The sequence below is a fragment of the Abramis brama genome, assembly GCF_963993115.1.
Source record: "Abramis brama genome assembly, chromosome: 25".
In the NCBI taxonomy this organism is placed as follows: Eukaryota; Metazoa; Chordata; class Actinopteri; order Cypriniformes; family Leuciscidae; genus Abramis; species Abramis brama.
This window is the reverse complement of record NC_139987.1, coordinates 9,417,927-9,440,035: the sequence shown is the minus strand read 5'-3', so window position 1 is coordinate 9,440,035 and position 22,109 is coordinate 9,417,927. Positions and strand designations below refer to the sequence as shown.

General features: G+C 39.0%; 1 protein-coding gene across 1 annotated transcript; it reads right to left on the bottom strand.

Moving 5' to 3' along the window:
- Window positions 1-4,107: 4,107 nt before the first annotated feature.
- On the bottom strand, window positions 4,108-17,340 carry bnip3lb (BCL2 interacting protein 3 like b). The gene is made up of 6 exons (XM_084104837.1): window positions 17,040-17,340; window positions 10,505-10,724; window positions 8,172-8,244; window positions 7,964-8,061; window positions 7,279-7,428; window positions 4,108-6,246 (listed from the first exon to the last, which is right to left on the bottom strand). Exons 1-6 carry the CDS (start codon window positions 17,122-17,124, stop codon window positions 6,198-6,200), a joined length of 675 nt encoding a protein of 224 aa, XP_083960963.1. The 5' UTR covers window positions 17,125-17,340; the 3' UTR covers window positions 4,108-6,197.
- Between the last annotated feature and the right edge of the window lie 4,769 nt (window positions 17,341-22,109).

The following is a 22,109-nucleotide window of genomic DNA, read 5'->3' as shown; positions in this document are numbered from 1 at the left end:
AGTTCAATTATAGCGTATCTTGAGACAAAACAATGGCACTGACATATTTTAAGATATGCCAGAGCAAGTTGCTTTCAGATAAAACAGCTCAAACATGCTTTTTAGTCTGGATTAAGCCTTGTCTGTAAAACTGGGGGTAAAATTTCTTGGTTAATTTTGAGTTGGATGACATTACGCTATGAAATAATCATATTCGGGTTCAGCAACTGATCCAACTGATACATGGAGGTTTTGAGTAGCTAGAAAGAACCGGCTCATAAGAGTCAATCGTTCAGAAATCGGAATCCACTGTTCGTGAATTGTTTTAAATCACTAAAAAGATTCGACTCATTAGTCTGGGAATCGGACTGCACTTTTGATGTACGAGTCATTCGTTTGGGACGGGACTGCGCTGGTTTGTGCAGTATGCTTTAAAGGGATTGTTCACCCAAAAATTTAAATTCTTTCATTAATTACTCACCCTTGTGTCGTTCCAAACCCGTAAGACTTTCGTTCATCTTAATAACACAAATGAAGACCTTTTTGATTGCTGTCCCTCCATTGACAGCTATGCAAATACCTTGTTCTCATTCTCCTGTTACGCAGCACGTTTGAGCTTCTGCAAGAACCAATGAGATTCATTCTTCGGTTGAGCTTCTGTTTATGTTCACTGATCAATGTTTATATGTGAATAAAAGCCTAAATTAAATCTGTTCATCATATAAAACGATTGTGTCTCTTCAGAAAATTTGGATTTAACCGCTCAATTCATATGGATTAGTTTTTCGATCTCTTTTGAACTTTTTGAAGCGTCAAAGTGGTATTTGCGTAGCTGTCAATGGAGTGACAGAAAGCTCTCAGATTTTATAAACAATATCTTCATTTGTGTTCCAAAGATGAACGAAAGTCTTACGGACTTGGAACAACAACATGAGGGTGAGTAATTAATGACAGAATTTTCATTTTTGGATGAACTATCAATTTAATCCATTAAAAAGAACCACATCACAAGGGCCCTCATGCGTTCGAGAATTGAACTATTCTGATCGGTATTTTTTTTTTGCGCTGTATTCACATTGTAACAGCATCATCCTGATTTTTAATGGAAATGAAAGCAAGTCTGTGATAGAAGTCCATCGCTTCAGTGGGTTCTGCTGTAATTTAATGTGTTTTAGATTGTGCTGACGAAAAACAGAAAAAATATCTTTCCAAGCAAGTTCAGTAGACACAGAAACTCCAGACAACATGAGGTGTAGAAAATTATAAGTGATATAGGAGCTTTATAGCTTTTTACAGCGGACGCCATTGAAAACATCTCAGCCTCACTTTCATTTCTCACCATGACGCTGCTCTGAATAAGGTCTATAACAACACATAGTAGCCTAATTATCTATGATTTCAAGTAATAAAAGCCAATATATTTTGCTCATACATTTCTCTTTTTGCTGTATGTTGGCCAGTGGAACAATTTGGTGGAGAGTCGCTCATTGGAGACACATTCTCTTCTGCCCTCACAATAATAGCTCCGAGAGCCCAGTTTCCATAACAACAACAGGCTACCCGCTCAAAAGAGTTGCTGCATTAGCTACTGTCTTTGCAGGCTGTTGGACTGAGGGGGGAAGAGTGAGACAGTTTGTGACACAAAAGGAACAAAGGATCAACTCTTTTCATTTAATCCCCCCAAATCAAACATCAGACATGCATGCCTAAAACTGATGCTGCAAAGAGAGAGAAAAAAAAAAACTTTTCCAAAACACTCATCTGGATAACATGAGTCATTATGTGGGCCAGATAATGAGCATGCATACTTCAGTCATCATTCATTACGGAACCTCAGAACACCTGTTTCGGCCAATCACAAGACTGGGAATTTAATTACAGCCCCTCCCCCTACATACTATGCGGTTGCCATGGGTTACTGCGAGGAACACTTGACTAATTCAAACAGGAATACACAGGAACTAATTTTTTTAACCAATTATTTTAAGGACAGAACTTATTTAATAGCATAAAATACAAAAAGTCATTATTCAGTCAATTTAATCTCAAATAATTCTACAGTGTGAATGCGGCACTAATAACAAAATAATGCAATTAATTATGTCAAAGCCACAATAATTAGCGATTCATGTCGACGTCACTGAATGGCACGTATCAGCTGTATTCTGATTCGTTTTGTGTTGTGCTGAAGAAAACGCCCTGCAGGTCCAGCAATTGCTGACTCATCAATCATTTGGCAGGGGCAAACTGTGAAAAAAAGATCTGTAGTTGCAACTGTATCCATAAGAAAGATATTGGAATACAGATATGATATCCTGCTCGGTTAGAATGAGGCACACCCTTAATTTCCCATCTGCGCCACTAGAGGGCAGTTGAGTAGCGCTTTAGATTTCAACTCCATCTAGACTGATTTATTTTTAATTAAATTTCAACCAGGTGAACTCACAAAGGTAGTTTGGTAAAATTGGTTTTAGCCTCTTAGCTGTGGGCAAATGCACGTAGCACCCCTCGAGATTATAGTACACATTAATTCGTGTAGCATTTCACACAAAATCAATGGATAAAATTGATTCAGTGCTAATAGCTTTTCTGAATCTGCACACTGCTGTAAAACCAAGGACAGATGATGCATTTCGACAACAGATATCATATAAGTGGCCCTCATAGGCACTGTGGGACTCTTTCAACCCTGGGTGATCCATAAGGAACTTAAGCAAGGAACTGTGAAAGACCACATTATCTCAGAGAAAAAAAATGACAGAGCAAAAATATGACAGGCATTTTGTATCACAGATAGGATGAGGGCATGAACTTGAAGGCTACAAGAAACATGAGTCAGATGTAAGATGTGCCGGGTGGGCAGACTCATGTTTAGGTGGAACTGGGTTTGGTTAACCGATCCTAACATCTCAGCGAGAAAATAAGCCACAATGATGAGAGGAATGTAGTGAGATCATAATAACTGAGAGCTGCATGTAACATGACATATAGCTGATGAAAGGACCACAGACAGACGTCACTCTATCTGTCTCTGGTCTGGTCTTTCTCCAAAGTAATCATCTCAAAGAAGTATTAACAACTGGCTCGGTGTTCGGTGTGAACTGTAGTAGAGCCGAAGGAGATCTGACCTCAGGTCGAATTCCCAGACGTGTGCTTCAGAGCTCGAATACGGGCTAATTCTGTGTTCTGAGTGGTTGCTAGCATACATTCAAAAGAGATTCAAGAAAAGTGTGGTTATTTATCTGATCCAATAGGAAATTATGATATAGGCTAACAATATTTTGAGGGGACGGGTCGGATTTGGCGCGAAATGTCCATAAACTGTTCGGTAAATGGAACTAAACGGGTAACTACATTCTTCTTATTATTGGTGGATCTTTAAGGTGCATTTACATTTAGCAATGTTCAGCACATTTCCACAGGTGAAATCCAATCATTTCAATAGTGAATGCAATAATGAATTTCACGTGAGGGCGAACGATTTCCCCACGCGTTCCACACGCCGATTTCGCTGCAGATTTTTGCTGAACTTCGAACCTGTGAATTCACTGCGTTGGCCAATAAGAAGTTGAACTGATGATGTTAAAAAAAAACTCAGTAGGTAACATGCAATTCTATAATTAAACTATGAAAGCTTGTTTCTGCCACTGAATAAAAAATAAAAAAGGTAATTGCAACTTTTTATCTCGCAGTTCTGAGAAACAAAGTCAGAATTGTAAGAAAAAGTCAGAATTGCTGACTTGGATTCTGTCATTTTTCCTCAGAATTGCAAGTAGGATATATCACAATTGTGACTTCATAATACACAATTGCGACTTTATATCACACAATTCTGAGAAATAAAAGGTTGAATTGTGAGATAAAAAGTCGCAATTACCTTTTTTATTTTTTATTCAGTGGCAGAAACAAGCTTCCATAATTATTAAACCATGAAGTTGTGTAAATAAATATTTTCTTTTGGAAAATCAAACAAACATATGCACACAATTTGGTACATGACTTTGAAAATAAATGAAGTGAGGGAAATATTATGTATGTGTAATGCAATGTTATGTATGAAGTCAAACAAAACAAAAAAATAAAAATAACAAAACAAAACAATACACAACACAAAAACAGTCACCGAAATTCAGATTATTCTTTAAATTTTAATTTGAAAACTTTGTCATTATCCAACAGGGAAGAAAAAAGGGTCTGTTAAACCAATTAACTTCATTTTATCATCACATCGCAGTCTGAAAAAAGCATCTCCACAAAGGAGAGTAACTCACTTCTTTCCAACCACAATTTGAATGCAAATATGAACAAAAGAACTAAAAACCCTTTAACTATCCTGTACCTTCTCTTCTACTTTGCCTTGGTAGGTAAAGACTTAAAAAAAATAATAATCCAAACAAACAAAGCATATAAGAAACCTTCCAAAAGTCACATTCACAAACAAGATGGTGCAAAACAACAAAAAGGAAAAGCTTGTGGCACAGAACACGCACCTGATAACAGGAAATGATGACAGGATTCTGTATCAAACATGATTAAGGAGACGAGGCACAAAGTTCATAAGAGTTGAGCTCTCAGTTGGTTTTGGCAGCTGTGTTCGAGGAGAAGTAATTCCTTAGACAGATATTGAAGACAAAAAGAATTCGCACATCCAAAATACACTTAAAAAGAGACAAAAACACAACTAGACTGGAGAATAATTTCACTTCAGGGTTGAAAACATAAACGATGAAGACTGGGGTTTTCATGTCCAGGATAACACAGTCACCTGTGGCGCTGGAGTGTTAGTGTTCACTAAATGTGTGTGACTATGACTCTGTAAGTGTGCGAGGTCAATAACTCACGTGAGAATTAAAATTCCATCATCATTATTCAACCTTATGTAAGTCCAAGTACATAGATATTTGAAAGAAATCAAAGCTGCTCTCTTCCAGTTTATCTCCATTAACTTTCATTGTACGGAAAAGAGCAGCACGAACATTGCTCAAAGCTGCTTCTTTTGTGCTCTACAGAAAAAAAAGAAAGAAAATCTTGCAGGTTTGGGTTGAGTAAATAATGACAGAATATTGTTTTTTGGGTGAACCATCCAGATAAATGAAGAAAGGTTTCTCTTGCACTGTTGCCTTTAAGTTAAGTGTATGAAAGTGTATGAAAATTCTAGAAAGTTTGACACAGCTATGACAACATGGCAAAATACCAAAGCCATTGTCCTTGTTAGCAAGATCCTCTTAGCTTTTAATGCAAATTCAGCTCAATGCTAATGGTAAATTGTGAAGTATTGCAAAATAGGCTGTGTTGTAGAAGCCTAGTTATGAATCACTAGGTCATGATATGTACTTTATGTGAAGAAACTACAGGCAAACAAATGACAGAACAAACATAGAGCAACAATAAAATAACAATAGCGTTTTTGTTTCCATAGAGGGATCCGTTAGCCCCATCCGGCCGGTTTTTATCTATTTTCATGAGACGAAATATTAAAAAATATATGTATCAGACATTTCAATGTAACAGGTGCTGTCTCTATCAGGGTTGTGTAAAAGATTATGCAAAACTTGGTATAAAATTTCATAAACATGTATTGCGTCTGAGCTATTAATTTTCAGTCTTCACCAGACGAGTTTGGGGTCTACGGAGAGCCCTATCCTTCCCAAAACACTTCCAAGTCCATCATCCTGGCATTCTGCCCATGAATTAAATAAAAATAACTAAATGGATAGCATTTCTAGTAAGAAATCAAATCTTAGCTATCACTCAGGCATGCTTCAATAAGTCACTATATTTTGGTTGATCCCATTTGAGGATCCTTTATGACTCGTGAGTGGCTCACTCTTGGGTCATGTGATCAGAACAGAAAGGGGTGCTAAACAGACACATCGCTGCCTCCTAGCCGAGCTAGAGCAGAGCTAGCGTGTGCGCGTTTGGGTTCACGCGATGCCCCAAATACTTCCAAAATGAACTAAGATGCTTTTACTAAGGGGGTGTTAAAAAGGGATACAGAAAGTGATAAACAAGAAAGGGCCTGAAATGAAGAGAGGTTTATCACTAATACTTCTAGGCATGGCAAGGCGGAATTAAAGGAAATACTGAAAAAAGGGAAAGAAAGGTGGCTGAGGGAGTAAAAGTGGAAGAAAGGGGCAGCAGGGGGCTTCTTCGTACAAACTGCTACCTTCTCCCTAATCCACCTGGGCCATGCCTGAGGCACTTGATCAGATTTGTGTTCAAATGGAGCTTGCAGTGGGAGTTGTCAGTCTTTTCCCGATATAGACCCTGTATTAGAGATAGAGTGTGAGACACAAGACAAAAGAAAGAGAAATTGAAAAAGTCAGACACTTTACATGTAGAATCTTACACTGTTGTCAAGCTACATACTCATCAGGGGTGTGTGAATTAAACACTAGGTGTGGTTTCATTTACACATTTTTCTGCAAGGTCAGAATTGAGCAATTTCAATAGGAATCCGCGTTAGTCACATAAAATTGTCACGTTGACCTACAGAAAGCTGCTTGGTTTGAAAGTGACTTCAAGCAACAGTCTTCAAACAGGTGGTTGCCAAACCGCTCAAGGACCGTCTGATGCTTATCGCAAACGAAACTGCGAACGTTTTCCAAAATCGGCAAGCTTCAATCTGATAGGCTGGTTATGTGCAACTTCCAGAAGTCAGGGTGCTTAGGTTTATTATTGGTCCACTGGGAAATAGAGTTGTATTTTCAAGCTACTGGGCTATTTGGAGAAAAAAAAAAAAAAGTTGCGAGATGAGATCACAAAATTTCATGGTATAATGCATTTCTGAGTTCCGAGAACATAAATGACTGAGCCAAGTTGCATTTACGAAGTTGAAATTCAAGGTGATAAATTGGAAGGGGTGTGTTGATTTGAAACACTGTGGAAAAACACTGATCTATATCATATAATATATCTGTAATCTATAGAGATGAGTGAGCGAAAAGTAAGTAGTGAATGAAGGATTTTGCAAGTTATTTTAATTTTACAAGCCATATTTCAATCATTTTAAATATGTGATGTAGGGAACAGCTAGATTACTTAACAGTAATCTAATTAAGAACAGCTTAATTACTTATACAGTTTGCTTTATGTTTTGGTAAGATGTGTACCGGTAATCTTTTTAATTTTTTTTTTTTTAAATGTAGTTATTTGGGTTTGTTGGAATAATTGTTATAAACTTCCATATTATGAATGCGTTACATGTTGTAATAACAAATGCCGTACATGTTTCCTAGGTGCACTTGAAGGCAGCTTATACTTGGCGTGAAGTGTGATTGTGTTTTAAGGTTTATCTACCCGAGACCCAGGACCAGGATGTGGGACAGAAGCAGCGAGGGGATAAACACTTTGAGGAACTCAGCAGAGAAGATGCCTCCTTTCTTCATGGCTCCTGTCTTCCTCATGCTGAGAGTCACTGAACGCCGCGGGTGCCGGAAATGAAACTCCCTGTCAGAAAGATAAACCCAACACATCATGAACAAAACAGCATCACACTGCTTCACCTCAGGATTACTACAGCGCAAACTCAGGCTCCGAAACGACGTAATTGGCAATGGCCATAACTGAAATGACTATATTTGGGTCTTCGAGGGTTAAGAAGTTTTGTTTGGACCAGAATGCTGTCTATTTAGGCATAAAAATGTGACTAGCTCACTAGGTTTTGACTGAAACCTTTGATTGTGACCTGTGGAAATATCTGTATGCCAGCAGGATTATTATAGTGAACTAAAACTAAAGCTAAAACCATTTTTAAAAAAAGTTTATTTTCATTACTTGAATTAAAATAATCATTAACTGAAATAAAATAAAGGATAGAAAAACTTGCCAAGCAAATTGCCAAGACAACATTTCTCAATTTAATTTTGCTGCACAACTAAAACTTGATATGAAACTAAAACTGAGATAAAAATTAATTAAACTATACTATTAAATATTAATAAAAACTAGTATATCAATGACACTAAAATAATACTAGTCTTACTTGGGCGGAACATTCTCTGGTCTACTTGACCAGTCTGCCACCCGATCTGAATCCTTCATTAAGATGTCATCATCTCTGATCTTCTCCATGACGAACTCCTGAGGGACACACACACACACATACAAATACAAAGACGGACAGGTAATGAACATAAGCCAGAATACGTTCCATAAATTAGATGATCCACAATGTTCTCGAGAGGAAGTACCTGACTGTCTCTCCTCATGTCCACGTCGAAAATGATCTGCCCTTCATCCTGAGGACTGGGGGGTCGAGGAGGGCTGTGGGAGCGAGCAGTTCGGAGTTTGTTAAGACATGGCTTACATTTCATTCTGTTCCTTACACAAAGTTTTAGTATGACTTCAGAACATGACTTTTATGATAATTTGTTGCAATTTCTGTCCTTTTATAGCAATATGAATCGGTTTCATAGTACGGAAAAGAGCAGCTTGGACATTTTGCTAAACATCTTTTGTGTTTCACAGAACAAAGATGGTCATACAGGTTTGGGAATGACAATTAATGTTGTTGTTTTGTGTGTGTGTGTGTGTGTGTGTGTGTGTGTGTGTGTGTGTGTGTGAACCATTACTGTAGTGTGTAAGAGGAGTTAAGCCTGTGTACATATGAGAAAGAAACACTGTAGTCCTAGAGTAAACATCCTGAATAATATTATTCACAGAGTTTGAATGAGATAAGGGTTATTATGACCGTATCCTATCAGTATGAGGTCAGTGTGGCCAAGTGTAATTTCGTATGTATGTTTATAGCACTACTTTCTATCTATGAGGTCATTAAACTCAAGCTGTGAACTTTTGACATTTGCAGATGATACAGTGAGGAAAATAAGTATTTGAACACCCTGCTATTTTGCAAGTTCTCCCACTTGGAAATCATGGAGGGGTCTGAAATTGTCATCGTAGGTGCATGTCCACTGTGAGAGACATAATCAAAAAAAAAAAATCCAGAAATCACAATATATGATTTTTTAACTATTTATTTGTATGATACAGCTGCAAATAAGTATTTGAACACCTGTCTATCAGCTAGAATTCTGACCCTCAAAGACCTGTTAGTCTGCCTTTAAAATGTCCACCTCCACTCCATTTATTATCCTAAATTAGATGCACCTGTTTGAGGTCGTTAGCTGCATAAAGACACCTGTCCACCCCATACAATCAGTAAGAATCCAACTACTAACATGGCCAAGACCAAAGAGCTGTCCAAAGACACTAGAGACAAAATTGTACACCTCCACAAGGCTGGAAAGGGCTACGGGGAAATTGCTAAGCAGCTTGGTGAAAAAAGGTCCACTGTTGGAGCAATCATTAGAAAATGGAAGAAGCTAAACATGACTGTCAATCTCCCTCGGACTGGGGCTCCATGCAAGATCTCACCTCGTGGGGTCTCAATGATCCTAAGAAAGGTGAGAAATCAGCCCAGAACTACACGGGAGGAGCTGGTCAATGACCTGAAAAGAGCTGGGACCACCGTTTCCAAGGTTACTGTTGGTAATACACTAAGACGTCATGGTTTGAAATCATACATGGCACGGAAGGTTCCCCTGCTTAAACCAGCACATGTCAAGGCCCGTCTTAAGTTTGCCAATGACCATTTGGATGATCCAGAGGAGTCATGGGAGAAAGTCATGTGGTCAGATGAGACCAAAATAGAACTTTTTGGTCATAATTCCACTAAACGTGTTTGGAGGAAGAAGAATGATGAGTACCATCCCAAGAACACCATCCCTAATGTGAAGCATGGGGGTGGTAGCATCATGCTTTGGGGGTGTTTTTCTGCACATGGGACAGGGCGACTGCACTGTATTAAGGAGAGGATGACCGGGGCCATGTATTGCGAGATTTTGGGGAACAACCTCCTTCCCTCAGTTAGAGCATTGAAGATGGGTCGAGGCTGGGTCTTCCAACATGACAATGACCCGAAGCACAGGATAACCAATGAGTGGCTCTGTAAGAAGCATATCAAGGTTCTGGCGTGGCCTAGCCAGTCTCCAGACCTAAACCCAATAGAGAATCTTTGGAGGGAGCTCAAACTCCGTGTTTCTCAGCGACAGCCCAGAAACCTGACTGATCTAGAGAAGATCTGTGTGGAGGAGTGGGCCAGAATCCCTCCTGCAGTGTGTGCAAACCTGGTGAAAAACTACAGGAAACGTTTGACCTCTGTAATTGCAAACAAAGGCTACTGTACCAAATATTAACATTGATTTTCTCAGGTGTTCAAATACTTATTTGCAGCTGTATCATACAAATAAATAGTTAAAAAATCATACATTGTGATTTCAGGATTTTTTTTTTTTTTGATTATGTCTCTCACAGTGGACATGCACCTACGATGACAATTTCAGACCCCTCCATGATTTCTAAGTGGGAGAACTTGCAAAATAGCAGGGTGTTCAAATACTTATTTTCCTCACTGTATATGTGCACGTGGACTGTGTAAACAACATCTTAAAGGGATAGTTCACCCAAAAATTGACATTTTAATTAAACTTTTTGCTATAAATGACATCAATATGTTGTCTACCTGCCGCATGAGGAGTTACTGCGGCTGGATTCGTGCTGGGCATCCAGCAGGATTTTTTCCATGTCTCCATTGTGGATGGAAGACGATGAGGGAACGTGTTCCAGCCCCCCGACCATCCCATCATCCTCCTCTACTACCTGGTCTAGAGGGGGCGGTGCTGAGGCGCTGGAGGAAGAGAGAGATGCAGCGTTTCTGTTCATCTCCAGCTCTACCCATGACCCTAAAAAAAGACAACACAAAAATATCACAACAATAAATATTTTTAATAAAATGTTTTCAGCTATGAGAATATATGTATGCACAAAATATCACAAAGCTTCATATTTTGGTTCATAATTAATTCCCCAAAATCATTCTTTGCTCAAAGAAAATGAAACCTGTTTTAGGAATGTTTTTTTTGTTTGTTTCATTGTAATATTGTGGAAATGTTTCATTGGTATCATGTATAGTATTCATGCATTAGTAGTACATTAGTAGTTTTTCAAAGTTGAAATGTCTTTAACATGATCTTAAAAATGTGGCGCTCAAGGCAAAAGATACAGAATAAACAGAATGAAGTCGTGATGTAACAACCAAATGACGAAATATGTATAGACAAACTATTTTAAAAAATAGTGCTGTAGAAATACAAAGAAATGTCCTGAGGGATAGGGCTTTATTTTTTTTAATCAGTAAAAGTTATTTTTGCAATAGGAAAGATGTCACTGTGTTTATAGCACTGTTTATTTGAATATTTGCTACTAAAATTATAATCAAACTCTGTAAAATTATGTAGTTGATCCCATGAAAAATGTTTTATTACTTCTAGTAATTTTCCTTAGATGTAAATTTTAAAGACATAAACATAGTAAGACTTTCATTCAGCAAGGACCCATTAAACTGATCAAAAGAGACTGATCAACATATATAATGTTAGAAAATATTAAAATTTTAAGTTTTCTTGAGCATCAAATCAGCATATTAGATATTAGATTTCTAAAGGATCATGTGACACTGAAGACTGGAGTAATGATGCTGAAAATTCAGCTTTGGAAGTAATCACAGTTTTATTTTTTATTTATTTTTTTTTTACATTTAAAAACATTATATTGTATTTTTAGTCAAATAAATGCAGAATTGTTGAGCATTAGAGACTTCAAAAACATGAAAAAATCTTACCAACCCCAAACAATAGTACATCTGCTTAAAGGCACAGTATGTAAGTTTCACCGCTAGAGGTCGCTTATTCAAAACAATAACAAAGGCGTAGCTTGATTATGCCATCAATGAGCGTGGAATCATGGGAGTTGTTGTCTTCACCTTCACAGCTGGTGGAAATCAATCCAACGGGACTCAGGCACTAATCATTTTCATGGATGAGCTACTGTATTAAAATTGTATTAACGTTATACTGTGGTATGAAGCAGGGCGGAGACGACAGCTTGGGAGATTTTATGTTGCGGTTTTTATTATGCTTATATGCCGCAGTCGGCCACTGCCGCTTATGCGTTAGCTCAGTGGCTATTATGAGGCGCTTAGCTAGATCAATATTAGAATATCATATTAATAACAGCTGGATGACTTGTGTTGCAAAATGGCATGCAATTTATTTTAAAACATTGCATGGTGGAGAAAATGCTGTTTTACTGTTACAACAAATAAAGCTCTTTCTGATTATGCTGTCAGCCACTTGACAAAATAGTGTTGTCCGATTTACTTTTTGTGTACAAACATGTTACTCGCGGTAAATCAAGAAAACAAAGGATTCAAACAATAAGACTAACCGTGTTGAGCTATATAACAATGACAGTTGCTCACCTGTCTAATAAAACATACCGGTAATGTATTCAAGAGTCTTTGGAAATCGAGGGTAACGTGGATATGACATCATTGAAGCAATGACACGGGGTGTTACACTGGTTAAAATAGCTGATTTCTCTGGATTTAAACATTGTTGGAAACATTTAGGACAAAATATATAAAATATATTACAATATATATAAAAAATATATTGTTCTAGTGATTTTTGGATATTTGAATCCAAAAATCTTACATATTGTGCCTTTAAAATTAATTTTGTTAGTATGTAGATGTCCTCAAAGCTTGGACTACCAGATAAAAACTGAAAATTATTGACATACATTGATTTTTAAAAATGTAATACAGTACAAAAATGCTGTATTATAATAATGAGAATCAACACTGACATCAACTACAAAAGCAAAACATCTGGTAAAGACAATTTGATAGGCAAATATACTTGGTTAAATAAAATAACGTCGCAATGCAAAAACAAATAAATAGATTTAAAAAAAATAATTTTGGGAAGAAGTGACCTAGAAATTACACTGTATCCATTGTATCCACCATTCAATGATGCACTGAGACAGTGGGATCTCCCTGTAAGTCGATGGTGGTATGACTTAACTTCTATTTACTGTGTGGTGAAAGGGCAGTAAATGCCTCCCTTTCCGGCTCATTACGAGCCCACTGATATATATTTCACACCTGACCTCACATGAGTCTGAGCAGGAACTCACTTCTCAGAAGACCTGATAAACACAAACACACAGACTCCTTTCATGCATGAGACAGGGATGAGGACGGGAAGTTTTCCGTGTTCCCCTTTCCCCCACATCTGCTGTGCTGTCTCATCAGAAACCTCTGTGTTATCGCACAGTGAATCCTCTGTTTACCACTGGCTTAACACGCCACTCCTGTTCACTGCTGACCAACCAGGGTGAGCTAAGTATAAACTGAATGCCTAGCAAGCCAAAGCCCCACTTCCAGGGAAACAAAAAGAGGAAGACAAAGAAGGTCCACATGATTTCCCTGGGTTGAGCAAACATGGATCATGTGACATGGTTCCTGCATTGACTTAACTCAACTCCATCTTCCCATCGATGGTGAAACTCGACCGACCTTTGTCTCAATCCACTGACACAAACAGTGTTGCTATGGCAGCAGGCGAGCTGAACATTCTGGCCAGTGGTGGAACATGTTGCTTTGGCTGTCATCAGGAAACAGACATAGATCAAAAGATCAGATCTATGGCAGTATTACAGAGGCTTATGCTCGCTCATTTATGAAATGCTAAAGCATCAGGGCTGCAAAGTGATAGATGTGTGGCCATGTTACACAAAAATCTGTGGTAAGATGGTTAAATCTTACAAAAAATACAAAATACAAAATAAATTATAGCTATTTTGCAAAAAGTAAAGTAATTTTTGTACTATGTGATTAGAATTAAGCACATTTTACCCCAAATACTCATTATTGTTAAAATTTTTGCATTATTGTAATAATGTTGTTGTTGTTAATTTTTGTTATTCTTAATGATGATTCATATTAGATTTTCATTAAAATATTACATTATTATTGTATACTGGGTAAATATATATATACACAAGCATTTTATGCTTACCAAAGCTGCATTTATTTAATCAAAAATCAGTGTCACATGATCCTTCAGAAATTATTCTAATATGCTGATTTGCTGCAGTAATATTTCTTCTTATTATCAATGTTGAAAACAGTTGTGCTGCTTAATATTTTTTGGGCAAACCATGATACATGTTTTTCAGAATTATTTTCTGAATAAAAAGTTTGAAAGAACAGCATTCATTTGAAATAGAAATCTTTTGATATTATAAATGTCTTTACTGTCACTTATGATCAATCCAAAGCATCCTTGCTGAATAAAAGTATTAATTTCTTTTAAAAATCTTACTGACTCGTTCATTATTCACATTAATCATTAATCACAGTTACATTGTCACCAGTGCTGGGGAAATTTACTTTTAAAAGTAATGCGTTACAATATTGCATTACTCCCTAAAAAAGTAACTAATTGTGTTACTTCCTTACTTTTTATGGAAAGTAATGCGTTACTTTTGCATTACTTTTTCTCACCTGGGCAGGACCTGCTTGTTTGTTTTTTAATAACAAAATAGTTATATTTTTGGCAAATGTAAAGGCCCTCTCACCAAAATTGAAATGCAAGGAAATGCAAATGACGCAGGAGAAATTCAAGTTCAAGAGTTCAAGTTCAAGTCCCCATCATGCTACAGAACTACAGTCTCCATCATGTTTACACACAGCGCCTCTGCACTTCCAATTTCTCTCAACATGCAGACAGGAGAGCTGTCAGTCAATAAATGGGAAAACAAAGTAACTTGCATTACTTATTTGAAAAAGTAACACATTTTTTGTTGTAAATTTAAAAGTAATGCATTACTTTAGTCATTACTTGAAAAAGTAATCTGATTACATAACTTGTGTTACTTCTGCATTACCCCAACACTGATTGTCCCCAATAATATCAATACTTCTATTAAATAGATTTTTTTTCAACTTATGAGAGAAGTAGCCATTTTAATATTTGACTAAACTGCAAATTACCAGACTACTTTTGTTTATTCAGAACAAACACAGAACATTATCAACAACTTATAATTTAAACAAGGTTAAAACACAATTTATACATAAAAAAAATAGATGTAATATTATTATAGTCTCCGTTCTTTTGACTTTATGGAAGAAATATGACCCATACATGTTCTTGACAGGGTTTAAGAGATTAATTTATTACTCTTTACACCTCCTCCAGCTAGCAGTCATCAAGGCTAGTACACAGCCAGACTGATCCAAATTATCAAACCAACACTGTTTGCAAAACGCTGAGCCATCTGTTACGTACACCAAAAGAATCTGGCCAACACTAAGATGTCACTTCACTTTCCCAGAAGAATCCGCCCGATTCACTAGTTTTCAGCACTAGTGCATTTGAAAGCTGCGGTCATCACACAGAAGTAAGTCTGCCTCATTTGTGCCTCAATGAATATGAATATTTTTAAAATTCAATCTGTGATGCTAGTGGATGTTTTTTTAGGCTAAAACAGCCACAATGTTATTTTCATTTCATTTCCACTATTTTCCACATCATCTTTTACATTAAGAAATAACTAAAATGTTAAATGATGATTATTTGTAGCCTATTATTTATTTGTAGCAAACAGATCTCCATGCAGTTTCCACCACAAGTCCACAACCCTTGCTAATGACACGATTGCCTAGCCTACTTTACATGCACTACTTCACGTTCACGATCTCAAAATATCATGACTCATTCTCCTAAACTAACCCTCCCAATTCTATTTCTTGACTTTCTTTCTGCCACTTTCCACACACTGACACAGTCTGGAAGACATTGGCTGCTGCTAGGAATTGAATTACGAATACTACTATGGTGAAAGCTTAGCTCATGAATATTAATTAGGTCCTGCTCACACTGCTTTGCAGCTTCCCTACACAGTTCGGTCACGTAGCTTAATCAATATTCATTTCCAGTAGTTTATTGGCCGGTTTACTAACGTTCGCATTCTAACGTCTGACTCTCAGCCAATCAGTAAGGCTTAGTGGATCGGTGCGTGATTACTATTCATGACGCAAGCCTTCTCCATAGTAGAGTGTATTAATTGTCGTCCTGAACTAGGGTCACACACAGCTGTGAGGAGGACAGCTAGTGATTTGGTCATGACAGCGCGCACGTAGCCCACTCAACATTACATTTAGTATCAGTTGCCTACATTATTTGGCAGTTGAAGTATACTTCCCAATATCCGTGGTCTGAATATTTAGACAGCGAGATTTAGCAGTCTGCTCTTTGCATTTCAGAAAGCATACCAGGAATTTCAACAAGATTTATTAGTCTCTTAGGAGTCTCTCTAATCTTTTAGGAATTTCCACTAATGTTGCGACCAATTTTTTTTAATATATATTTTGTCTCTCCATACGAATGAACTGATAGGGTCTTTAAATAGTAGCATGACAAATGTTTTTGGGGCAAATCCATACAGAGTGTATGATAATGAACTCGTTGTTTGTCTGGATCTAGACGTTAATGGGTATTTTATCGGCTTCAAAAAAGTTCTTTTCTAAGCTCGTCTACTAAGTGAATCCAATACTAGTTAAGTTAAATAAAAGTGGTCAGAGGCCAATTACTAGACCAGTTTGTTTGCAACCTCACATATTTCAAACAAAGACCTTATTCGCTGCCACGTCAAGCGTTAGTTGTCAAACAAATATGAATAAAATACTAGAGCACTGTCTCATTATCACGCCAGAGAAACACATATGTTACATATTGAACTAAACGAATAAAATGAGGTTTCAAGCATCCACAATCTCCATTTTTGAGTTGATCTAGTTCGCCTTGTTGACATCGGCTTTGGCCAGCCTACTGAAAACGTATAGTCAAACTACTGGTTTAGACTAAAGTCAATCACGTATTAAGGCCCGCCTCAACACACAAACTCAACGGCCATTGGAAAGAATGCTTGTCAATTAACGTGACGCACTTGTTTTCCAGCAAACCCCGCCCTCCAACTGTCTATAATGGCACAAAAATGTTGACTGGAACTAAAAAAAAGCAGGTTTTACATTAAGCAAAATAAGTAAAAGTATAAAAAGAAACCAATACAGACACGCCAAAGGCTTCTTTAACAAAGTTTATAGATGTCAGAACAATACAGCGAGGTGCTCCGGCAGTACATACCGTTTAATCCAGGCTCCCCGTTGTTGTCTGCTGGAGCAGCAGCGTCGGACATCATCGTGCTGTGTGTGTGTAGGGCGGCTTGCATAAGACTGACAGCAGCACAGCACGAACACACTCTGCGCGCACACGCGTGACGGAGCCCGACAGCAGATCGGAAGATCTGCGGAGCGGACCCTTTTAGATTCGGTAATAACAGTTTTATGTGGCTGATCCCAGAACAGTGCTGGGAGTGCAGATTTCCTGCAGCGCTAAAGTGACGCAAACGGGTGCATATCTAATAACAAAGACACTAGCATTACGTAATGGAGTCAGGGGACTGCTTATTTATAAAACGCGGGTGAATTATGGACACAGCTTGTCAATAAACTGAAATGCCACATGGCAAGCCCATTTAACATTTTCTTAAAACCAGTAGGCCTATCTATTGTTGTTACTGGTAGTTTTTAATTAGCAAGTCACCCAATAATTGCAACTATCTTATTCAATATCACTAGGCTACTAACTTTTTATTATTTAATTGCTATAGACCTTATGTAGCCCCACCCCTTTTCAGCGCTGCGCTTGTTGTCTTTTGACTTCCGGTTTTATTTTCACAGCGATCTTGCGTATTTATGAATGAACGGCTCTTTTTAAAATCTTCCCGGTCGACTGACATTTGTTAAGACATCTGGTTTAAACATTACAATCCTCATGATAACTTTCGTTAACTTTATATTAAGTAAATACACTTCAAAAGCTAATTACTCCTGGACAGAAATGCCATACGCTGATTTCACGCAGCCGTTTGAAATCGAAAGCGAGGCTCCGGTGGGAAGAAAACCGGAAGTGTCGCCTTTAATCACAGGAGAGTCGTGAATGCGATGGCGTATTGTTGTGTTTAATGATGTTGTGTCAGTTCTAAAACTGTACATACATTTCTTTTATACTTTAGACTATATACAGTGAAATTCATTTATAAATAAAATATTTTTTATATATAATTCAAAAAGTAAAAAAAGAAGCAGGAATGAACTATATACATATCCTACGCATAAGGTCTATTGATACTTTGCACGTGACGTCAGTTGTACTGGCTGGCGGGCAAGAACGTCATTCTCTAGCAACGAAAAGCAGTAAACTAATCAAGGATCTTGCCAGGACGTTGCCAGTTTTAATATACAAAAGTTGGTGTTTTGAGGTGTACACGACATGCCAGATAGTTGTTGTGCGATTGGATGCACTAACCGCGTTTGTTGGCCGCCAGATATCACGTGACTGCAAAGTATCAATAGGCCTGTGTATTCCAATTGTTGCTAATAAATATTTAGCTACCAAGTTAATAACTATTCAACTCTTCAAATTGCTATCTATTCCAGATTCACACTAGTACCCATTTATATCATTAAGTGGACTAAATTCGTCACCAGAGAGAAGTCTGTCGTTTCACCAGAAGTTTGAGATAACATTTTGAAGATAAAATTATACCTATAAAAACCTACCTAGATCAAGAAACCGGGGGGATTTTTTCATCTTATTTCTTACCATTACAATTTTTGTAAATTTTTAATTGAACTTTAAAGTTGCCGTTCTGACCATTCATTACTTATGACAATTGCCAACAGTTTTAGTTTATCTAGAGATTTTAGAGAAACACTAGAGATAATATTTATGTAGAGATACTAATACTTGTACTATAGCCTATGTAGTCAGTTCTACTCGACCCGCTCCGAGCAGGATTCAAACCCGGGATCTCCGGCGTAGGAGGTGGGCACACTAACAAGGACCCTAAAGACCGCAGCCGCTAGTCAGCCTTGAAGTCAGGGGAGTGAGGTTTACACGCACAGGTTTTACTAGCTTACGTCCGTTACACTCACCCCCTAAACCTCACTCCCATCCGGTTCATGGCACCAAATGTAAAGAGTCTTACTTGACCCGCTTCAAACGGGATTCAAACCAGGGTCTCTGGCATGCTAACAAGGACTCTAAAGGCCGCAGTCGTTAGCGCATATCAGGTGGTTTACACGCACAGCTCTTACTGGCCTACGTCCGTTACACTCACCCCCCTAAACCTAATTCCCATCTGGGTCACGGTGGTTCTACTCAACCCACTTCGAGCAGAATTCAAACCAGGGTCTCTGGCGTGGGAGGCGGGCACTAACAAGAATGCTAAAGGCTGCAGTCGCTAGCACATCTCTTGAGACCAGGTGAGTGAGGTTTACACACAGCTCTTACTGGCAGGCTGTTACATATACTTGTATTAAATAAAATGTAAATAGTAATAAGTAAAATACAAGCTACTAAATTAGTAAAACTGAAATTGGTAACAGTACAATTGGAACTAGTCACAAGGAATAAATGATATAGTTTGCCATAAGTCTGACATGTGGATGAAAGGTCCCATTTTGGGGGCATATTTCTGCCTTCACTATGCCGTTTCCTTTTTCTTTCTTTTTTATCACATATTTAAAAAGATCCGATCAATGTTGTTGATCCGTATTCACACCAGGAAAGTCCGATAGTTCACTTGCTTTGGTCCGGACCAAATAGAATGTTGATTTTTTTTGTTTGGTACGGTTCGCTTTCACACTGCTCTTTTTGCAAGTGAACCAAAATGTGTAAACAAAACCACACGTGTGCTAAGGTCGTCCATTCATTGGACAGGAATTCTCAAGCAGGGAAAAGCAGGAAGTGCACAAACAGGCTCAGCATGGAGATATTTCGTAATGTAATATTTGTTATTTTACTGATTTGGTGTTATTCTCTACAAACGCAATATTAAGAAACTATATGGTATAGATAAAAGCCCGGCCGCACTGACAATTGATTGCTTGGGTCGTTACATGCGCTTCGTGAGGCACACTAGCGCACACACACACGCAAGGTCTCTCGCTCCCTCTCTCTGCCGTGCGCGCGCTCTTGCTCGCTCGCTTTAGACACCATTATGCCAAAATGTCCGTTTTGTTAAGTATCCTCATAAGAGCAGTCAAATAAAAAGGCGCAGTTTTCTGCAATTGGGTCGGTTCATGTTCACACCGTAAACGAACCGTAGGGGAGAGTGGGGTAAAGTGAGACATTTTTTTACATTTGTTCCCCTCTAAGCGAGCTAAAATGATATATCAGTCAAATTTACACATTTCCCATTAATTCAGGATGGTTCCTAGCAATGGAAATTATTAGAATGTATTCAGGACGAAGGGCAGTGAAAATATGATTGTTTTTAAAAAAGTGGTCTTGTGTCTCACTTTACCCCAGCTTAGGGGTAAACTGAGACAGACCAGAGAAATCAAGGGGGTAAAGTGAACCAGCTGGGGGTAAACTGATCCACTTACTTTTTCCACTCTGAAACTTCCATAACAACACATGTTGAATCTTGACAGCTAGCTTGACAACCACACATTCCAGAACTAATGTCGGACTAGTAACAGAATCATGGGGATTGGTCAATTAAGCACATTTTTTTGATGACCCACCGGTGCGCATCCAAGTGAAGGTGCAACGCCCTTGGCATGCTAAGGGTGAATGGCACACTGGAGGAAATTCCTCCTAAAAAAAAAATGAACTATGTCCAAATTATTGTGATACATTTGGATAACTCAATGCAGTCAGACCTCCCCTGGCCAGCCCAGGGAGGGTGGCCCGTCCTGAGCCAGATTCGGATTTGTCCGCCACCGCTGGAGCTCCGTCTGGAGCAAAGTCGGTCCTAAAACGGACCTTTGGGTCTTTGTGGAGGAGGGACAATGCTCCGCTCAGCCAAGGAACATGGACCAGAGAACCGTGGTGGTCAGACCGGGTGGGGAAACAGCCTGACCCAGCCCAGAGAAAGTGCACTTTGTGCGGGCGAGACTTCCAGTAAATAGGGTCTGGTTTGGACACCCAGTCCCTCGGTGCCAGGGCGTGCACACCGGTGAACGTGCACCGTCCTGGGTGAGCTAGGGGTGAAAGACACACTGGAGGATATTCCTCCTTGTAAAAATGTCCAAAAATATCTTGTATTTGAAGAAGAGCTCCATGCTCGCAGACCTCCCGGACCTCTCGGGAGACTCAGATGGCCCGTCTGAAACGGATGTCCGCAAAGGTGGCCGCGGGCGCGTCGGTAGGCTTGGATTAGTTGGGGCCCCCCTGGCACATCTTAAGAGCCGAACTTTGCCCTGCGCCTCCCCCCGCTTTGAAAGCACCCTTCCCGGTTACGGCCTCGATCCAGATGCCTCCCGCCCCTGCCCCCGGCGGATGGTTCCTCACGCAGCCTATGAGTGGCCGTGTCGTCTCGAGCCTAGGCCCGAGTGGAGCAAGACCCGTGTGTAGGGAGCCTGCGCATCGCGGTTCACTGTCCGGGGCTTCTCGGTTGATCCCAAAGGTAAAACGTATGCTTGTCGAACAGTCGGTCTGGGTAGACGGTGAAGCGACTCCAGGGGCTTGAGACACCCCTGGAGAAAAAGCGGTGGAGGAAGGTCCTCCTCCAAAAACAAAATGGACAGTGTCCGTGAGGTTGCAGATGGACGAGATTCCCATGCTGACTTCACTCCCTAGCAGGCTCCCAGGGAGAGTGCGGAGCTCCTGTCGGAGCGACCTCGGTCCTAAAACGGACCTTGGGGGTTTTGTCGAGGAGGGGACAAACGCTCCATTCGGACAAGGTGAGAGGGAGAAGGTGCTCCACCTCTTTGCCTCCGCTACTGCACCCCGGGCTACTGATTTTACTTCCCCCTTCTTTTTTTTTCTTTATGAATCTTAGGAGGCTTGACTTGTCAATATTTCTCTCCCTTGCAGCTGCTCTTATAGACTTCTTTCCTTCCTTGACCTCAGCGGCTGCACCTCTCCATCTCCTCAAGGGGTGTTTTGCCCCAGATTTTCTTCCTGGTGTATTGCCTTGGCATGATGGCTTTTCTACTATGTTTATGACATTAAAAATAAAACATATGTCATGTAATATTACATTAAAATATGTTTAAGACTAAACTTAACTTGTGCCTCATGTCTCACTTTACCCCACAGCATTTGTCTCACTTTACCCCACCGCCACATTTTAGAAAAAAACGATCTCTCTTAGCAATTTAAGCTTATCTTCAGCTAGCATCATCACATGGTTTTATATGT

Bases quoted from the DNA above. Each gene is read 5' to 3' on its own strand.
- bnip3lb (XM_084104837.1), bottom strand. From the start codon at position 17,124: ATGCAAGCCGCCCTACACACACACAGCACGATGATGTCCGACGCTGCT. The intron at 10,725-17,039 runs GTATGTACTGCC...GTCTTTTTTTAG, and splicing joins CGGGGAGCCTGGATTAAACG to GGTCATGGGTAGAGCTGGAG. The intron at 8,245-10,504 runs GTAGACAACATA...TCGCTCCCACAG, and splicing joins AGTAACTCCTCATGCGGCAG to CCCTCCTCGACCCCCCAGTC.